The sequence below is a fragment of the Pelobates fuscus genome, chromosome 10 (assembly GCF_036172605.1).
Source record: "Pelobates fuscus isolate aPelFus1 chromosome 10, aPelFus1.pri, whole genome shotgun sequence".
Lineage (NCBI taxonomy): Eukaryota > Metazoa > Chordata > Amphibia > Anura > Pelobatidae > Pelobates > Pelobates fuscus.
This window is the reverse complement of record NC_086326.1, coordinates 18746312-18754043: the sequence shown is the minus strand read 5'-3', so window position 1 is coordinate 18754043 and position 7732 is coordinate 18746312. Positions and strand designations below refer to the sequence as shown.

General features: G+C 36.2%; 1 protein-coding gene across 1 annotated transcript in view; it reads right to left on the bottom strand.

Moving 5' to 3' along the window:
• Window positions 1-4694: 4694 nt before the first annotated feature.
• HPS1 (HPS1 biogenesis of lysosomal organelles complex 3 subunit 1) overlaps window positions 4695-7732 on the bottom strand; it is a 40643-nt gene continuing 37605 nt past the window's right edge. Inside the window, exons 18-19 of the mRNA XM_063435252.1 lie at window positions 7443-7525; window positions 4695-6723 (exon numbers count right to left, since the gene is read on the bottom strand). Of these exons, the coding sequence (XP_063291322.1) occupies window positions 6561-6723; window positions 7443-7525 (246 nt within the window). The 3' untranslated portion in view covers window positions 4695-6560. The remainder of the gene's footprint in view (window positions 6724-7442; window positions 7526-7732) is intronic.

The following is a 7732-nucleotide window of genomic DNA, read 5'->3' as shown; positions in this document are numbered from 1 at the left end:
TGAGTGGAAATAAGCAGAGATATGAACTGTGAAACCCCCAAAATAGTTAAATTAACACTATAGTGTCAGGAATACATGTTTATATTCCATTACACAACGTTTACCCTTATATCACAAAGTAGCAAGCACATCCCAATAGGGGACAGAATAAGTGATTTTTTTTTTGATTTTTTTTTTTTATAAAACTGGATAATGAATTACTAAATCATAAAAATATGGATTCCAATTCATTAAATAATTATTTTAACTAGCAGTTTTTTGTTTTTTTTTGCCTTAAAATACCACTTTATACCAACGAGAAACATAATACTTTTCACTTATTAGCAGCCTGGGGCGTATATAGTAACAGACCTAAAAGGAACACTGTAAGCACCATAACTACAGCACGCTTTAATGGTTATGTTATCATCAGTGGCCTGGCACCCACCATTTTACGTAGTCAAGCTCAGTGCTCCTCAAGGCACATGTAACCGTCCAGGATTTAGGGATTACCCGGGTGTGTCTAAGGTGTTTAGAAAAGAAAAAACCTTAGAGTCTAAGATTTATTTATTTTTTAAACAGCTTAGACACACCCGGGTAATCCCTAAATCCTGGATGGTTACATGTGCCTTGAGTAGAGGGTTGAGGAGCACTGGTCAAGCTGTTTGAATAAGCATCAGGTGATCACTAAGCCTGGCACCAATGAACTTAACTGAGACAGAGAGCGGTCAGCTGAGTGGAAGCTGAGACAGGCTCCTGGCGGACCCCAAATTGTTGACTACATACCTTGGGGGCAGTGATGTAATAGTTATAGTGTTCGAAGTGTCCTTTGGAAATTTCACAATGGAATAAAACTGTGAAATAATGTAAATATGTAAATTATAATTTACTATATAACCCAAGTCATGCTAATCTTTGTTTCAAGGGATGCCTCATTTTATTTGAAATGTATATTCGTTTTTCAGTATTTCTCTTTCTCCTCCTCTTATATCTAGGGCCTCAAATTAATATATTTCCCACAAGCTTTTCAATTATTTAACATGTTTTGGATAAAAGTTTACATTAATTATTTTTATCAAAATAAGAAGACATCAAAAATGATACCATGGGGAGAAAAAAAAATCTATCAATATAAAAAAAAAATAAAAAAAAATATGAAAGCATTCAAATATTTTTCAAAATCTTACATTTTAAAAGTTTATCCAAAAATATTAAATCATTTAAAAAACATATCCGAAAATATAAAACTTAGGCCTATAATCAATGACCAAAAAAATACAGTGATTGACAAGATGAAAGGTAAATACAGAATAGAGGTAAATACACCAGTGTGAATTTTCTTCAGACCTAATAAATACCTTTTTATTAAATATAGGGGATAAATAGACAGAATCTTAAAATACCAGGCAGTAACAGTTCACCTTTAATTGCCTTTATTCTTCACCAGATAATCAAATAGAATGTTTCAAAGCTGCAGGGAGGATAAATTAGTCTGGCTCTCCACTGACACATATCAATGGAAAAACATTTTTTTTTCTTTTTTCATCTTAAATGGCACATGGAGACAATTTCAAATATTTGCTTAAAACATATGGAAATTTTCTGTTTAGTGTTTGTACTGTAGCTAGAACGATATATATATATATATATATATATATATTAGAGATGCCATAAAAAAATTAAAAAAACAATTAAAATCAAAGCCAATTTCTGATGCATGGTTTTAAATTATTCTAGAATTCAAATCACTGTCATATACTTGACTAGAGACAAGTACAAAAAAAAAAAAAAAAAAAAGCTTACCTCCTATCAGTTATAAAATGCAGACACAATGGAGCAGTCAAAGTCACATATACAGGTTAATTTACTTAGTGAGACTTCATAGTGAATTAATTTGACATTTAAAGCAGCACTGTCACCATCTGTGTGACATCGCCGTTTGGGGTCCAGTGGGTCAGGTAAAGATTTGCTTACCTGAACCGGTCCCTCATGGGCGTGGCTTTCTCGTGCCGTCATGCGCGAGAGTAACGCCAGAGCCAATTCCCTGCAGCTGTCACTGGTGATGGCAGTCGGAATCGACAATTATACTCCGTCCACAATCTTAAGCAAGTCAGGCAGAGTAAATATTCAGAGACATAGTCTGACTGATACACTATCACTTTAAAAAAAAAAAAAAGAATAAACGCATTGTACTACGGTTTTATTTTTGAATCCATTTTAAAATTTGGTAATTAATTTATTTTTTTACCATCAACTATCAGACCTGCTTTTATATGGATTTATTTTTATCCTTGGATATCCTAGTCACATTGAGGACTCCTGCCAGCACTGTGTCACTTACATATATCCCAGGTGGGATTATACCACCCAAGCTGATTTCAGAGCATACAGGTGCTCCAAAAAATGTAAGTACATTTCTTTAATTAGCCTTTTTATATACCGTTGCACACAGAGAGCACAATGTCTCTTTTTTTTTTGCTTGAATTACATACTACAATGGGAATCATAAGAAAAAGCAACAACTATATCCTTTGAGCGGGGATTGCTCTGTAACAGGCTACTAAGAGCCGATTGGAAGGCTCTTTCTTTGAGTGTGTTTTTACATACCTTTTATACCACGGTTTTGTTTCAATTGAATTGCACCATTAGTGCTCATTGTCTCTACTTATTTTTATATCATCAATACAAACATCCATACTAGGCTACCATCCCTGCTGGGACCTATCAGTTACTATCCATCATATATCACAAATAAGGATTGTATTGTCAGAGGATGTTCCAATTGAGCTAATTGGTAGCTCTATATTTGTCAATGTATTCATAATTATTTAATAATGCATCCTAGGTTAAACAATATTACTTTCTGGTTTCGTTTGGTGCTTTATTTTCATTTTATATACTCACAGTGTGGATCTAAAGAGAAAAAGCAGACTACACCCTCTATTAAGGAAGTACTGACACTAACACTAGAAAACAAAGCATACAAACTATCACATAGAAGCAATACACACATTTTTGCACAATTAAAATACCACTGGGATCAATGGGAAACCGATGTCAAAAATCATATAACCTGTAATGTACTGTTATTCAATTTAAGTGCCTTGTACAAGTTAACATGTTTACTGTTATAATGGATGGATATTCCCTTCCTCCCCCCCCACTTCCCAGTTTACCCTTCCTTTCCCTTCCCTTCCCTAATATATTGTTCTTTATTATTTGTAAATTCTGCAAAATTTTTCAATAAAAATTATTTGAAAAGAAAAAGCAGACTGTGCTTTAAAATCATCTGCTACAAATAAGAACCTCTGTCTATTCAAAGACAGAGCAAACCATTTATTTTGGCATTTTGCACGGTTATATATTAAGATGCATTCTATGATTTCTTGATCTCATAATTGTCTGATATTCAGTTTAAATGTATTGATTATTTTGCTATGTGCATTACTATCTACTAGACACAACCTGTCCCTTTCTTTTTAGAAGCAATAAATGAGCAACTGATCTTTTTTAAAGTGGATCTGTCAATTTCTGGAATTTTTGCCTATTTTACAAACGACCACGAAGGGGACATCTCTTGATAGGGTCTGGTGGTTGTGGGGTGCAGTTAACGTTTTAATTACCAGAAGCTGTCCCTTGTAGGACTCACATCAGCTCCTGGAGCCTTGTTGGCCAGGAGCCGTGTCAGTGCTGTAATCTCGTTACATCACTAGAGGAGAAGCTGTCTTGACTAGAAGGTGTTTAGGTAAGTGTGCATGCTACTATAGCAGGATGGGGACATAAAATGTCAGCAATAAGCACAAAGAGGGCCTAAATAAATCTGGTTGTAACAACTGCCATGCTATTCAGTAATAGATACCACTGGGTAGGAAGGCATATGTTAAGAGCGTAGGTAGCCTACATCACCATATCTAGCTTGCAGTATATTGTTAGTAGCTGGCTCAGCCTTAGTCAGACATATTATGGCTATTTGGCCCATGTAGAGTGCTCACAGGCTTCCCCCCCAACTATGCTCCATATACCTCTAGGTTTGACATCACACCAATATTAATAATATGCAGCAAGCAAGGGTAATGGGCTTAGCAGCAAGATGACTGCAGTATGTCCACATGGTTGCTCAGCCTATGCCAGAAGATGGGATATTGCCATCTCAGAGGAAAGCCGAAAGAAACATGCAGGGCATATTGCAAGGCCAGCCATCATAGGCGGCTGTTTATCAAAAGGTTGTGGGTAGTTGCGTCGGCTCTGTTCGGGATTCAATCTGTGAGTCCGTGAACAGAATGCTGCACAGATCTCATCAAAGGCGGCTCAAACTGGTCTTCCCAGTTCTTCATAATTTGCTCCATCGGCGCACTGGCCATTATTAAGTCACAAGAGCTTGTTGTAACTGAGCAGGCTGCTGCAGTGGTACTATGAGTGCTCAATAGCTTTTTCCCCAGTGGGGCCGGGATATTCCCCCACCGGTCCAGCGGGCAGAGGGGAAGAACAGAGCAGCTGTGGTACACCTGCAGTCACCTCCTCATAATGTATGAGGAGCTCACATCAAGCATGTCTGACGGCCATGATGGTTAGACCGTGGCCCCCCCCCTTTTTTTTCTGCACCACAGGGAGGAAGGGGGCAGGAAAACAACTTTATTTTCCTGACACTATAGTTTCTCTTTGAAATGTAACTCAGAACTTTGCATATGAAGTTGGTAGTAAAGACTAAAATGATATGCATCAAAATGGTGGGTTTATTAGTTTACAAAAATGCAGTGTGTTACACATAGTACCTCAAACACCCATTCAAATTGTACAAAATCTGATGAATTACATTTAGATGGAGCACATAAGACATTTAAAGGGACAGTACAATATATCAAAACTATTACTTATTTTTAATTTTAGATCAAAAACGCCTGTATATTTTTAATGTGGAAAACCTATATAATTGTCTTTCAGAGATTCACACAAACATTTCATTTGCACTAGAATAACATGAAATATGTTCTAACACAAAAATGAAAAATGAGGACTTTTCATTATGATTAAAGGTGCAAAAATGAATACATCGTGTTTTATGTAGGCAGACACTGCTATGGCTGCCTGTGAGCATGAAGTAACACTGTATCAATTACAACTGCCGGGAGAGAACAAGATACACCTGAAGATTTATCTGTGATCATAAAAGTCTTAATTATTAACATGCCCATGTCATGTAAAATAAAATACAAGTGTCCAACACAACAGCTACTTGTAAGATTGCCAATTTACACTTCATAGAGCCATGTTTGACCTGCCATTAGCAGGGTTATTCAATAATGTTAACTACTTAAGGACACATAACGGAAATTTTCCGTCATGCTAGCCTTTTATGTCTAAAGTTGAATCCTTAAGAGGTTAAAGGGAATTTCAAAATGAATTCCAATTTTAAGACCAAAAAAGCCAAGCTTTGGTCCCAGTTCAGCTACTTTGACCTTAAATCTAAAATTCACATTAGGTTAACATTGAATTCCCATCAGTCCTCACTTTAGTGAATAATACTGCTAAGTGTAAATAGTTTATGGGTCTGTATATGGCAACACAAACACCAGAAGCTGTTTACACGTAGAGCCAGGACAAACATGGCTCAATGAAACGTGAGTGGACAGTCTAAAAGTAGCGTTACATTACACATAGTGTTCTGAAGTAATGTGCACCATTATTTGGTTTATATATTTTGTTTTTCATACTAAACAAAGGGGGAAGGGGGTGGAAGGGTAAATATTAGCTTTTTTATTTTTTTACAGCAAAACATTAGTTTTTTTACGCTTTATTACCTTGCTGTTTTACTAGAGTGTCATTGGGAGACAAACCCATTTTTCACCTGCTTATTATTTTTAGCAATTTTGTGAGATTTGTGTTTACACGAAAGGCAACAAAATTCACAATTTATCGAAAATGATAGCAAATGCATTAAATATTAAATTAACCAACCATGAAATTGATTAACTTTGATTCTACTTTTCACCCCCTACTTTGACCTTGACCTGCCATCAGCCTATAGATAAAGTACACACACGGCACGTCATTGCTACACACTAACTAGCAAATGACCACAATTCCCAAGCACGCATCCCAGTTCATCTATTTGTGGACAAGATCTTGAGAGGAGCAAGAATCTGCAGGAAACGATATTTTTTTTAATCTAAACTTTTGTTAAGTATTTTGCAGCAGAATACAGCATTAACTAGTCACCTACTTTGTCATCCTCAAATTTCATCTAAACTTTATTTCTACTTACCCAATAGTCGTGTTAATATCCGACTGTCCCTTTGCTTCTTTACACAATTTGAAAGGTCATCACTTGTTGGAAGCAAGTCATAATGGTCTCACAAGTACACAGAACACTGCCACAATATCAGATATAAAATACAAGTATGAAGTGCAATCCCTAGCGGTTTGGCAGGCGATATTCTGACCCATGAACAATACACTCCACCATAGCCTACACTACTAGTACTGTAACTAGAGGCATCCTGGCAGGTTAAACATGTAAAGCTCTGGTGGGTTGATTGTCCAGAGTAATTTACTGGCTGCTTTGTGCTAGCCTTCCCATCATTTTATAGAAGTGGGATGCGAGAAGGCTCCCAGAGAATGCGAGTGAGGTCTTGGCATTGCTGGATCACATGTTCTGGGGGAATGATTCCCAAGTGCATCGTCAGCAGTTCATAGCATTTTACCAACTCCATTTGATGATTCTTACTGTAGTAACGAAGCAGTTTCCTAAAAACCAGAAGAAAAAAAAAAAGAAAAAGAAAAAAAAAAGTTACAAAGAATACAAAACAAAAAACCCCAGAGGTGTACACAAGTAGTGTGCCCTAAAGGATGGCAAAATTAATCTCATTCGCCCATTGTGCAATGTGCACGTCTGCTTGAAGACAAAAATTAAACATTTCTTAAATCACAACATTCTTATAAAATAATTTTTTCATGACAATGCCTTCAATAACAGACTATAGAACATCTTAACCAGTGTTAATTTTGAACTGTTCGTACAATATACTGTCGTTGCAATAAGGTGCGCTTTTGAATCCTTTGTCTCTGCAGACAGAAAGATGTGTCAAGTTATTGTATACGGCCCTGAGCTTTATTAAACTAGGTTAAACAAAGTGGAACTCTCACGCGGTGTTTCAAACTGTGCACAACGTGACTCATTTTGAGTTTAATTAACATTTAATCTAAAGAAGCAAAAGGGATATAAAACCAGGCAATGCATAGGAGCATTTCACAAGAAAAGCCTAGAAATAATATTCTTGTTAATATCTGTGAACAGAGCGAGAACAACATTCATAATGGGGGAAATATATATTTATATTAAAAAAAGAAGAAAAAAAAAAGCAGGTTCTAACCATATGGAGAATATATACCTGGAAGGAATTCTCAAAGACAGAACAAGCTCTAATAATTCTGAACAATTTATTGTTGCCATCACAGATATTCACCTGTAATATTCGCCTGCTAGCATGCCTATAGGAGCCGAATCATCTCCTAGGACGGGAACATCAATTACTTCAAGCTTATCACCCTGTATAATTAAAAAAAAAAAAAAAAAAAAAGGAATTTAACTTTACGTTATTATTAAATCTAAACGAAAAAGTCTAGTGTTGGATATAATTGCAATTATTTTTATGCGTTTTGTTGAGCTGTGTGGAAGCTGTTGAAGGTGGAACTACCAGAGTCACAATGGTTGCTACTGCAACTGGGCCCTGAAGGTCCACCTGTAAGAGGGGAG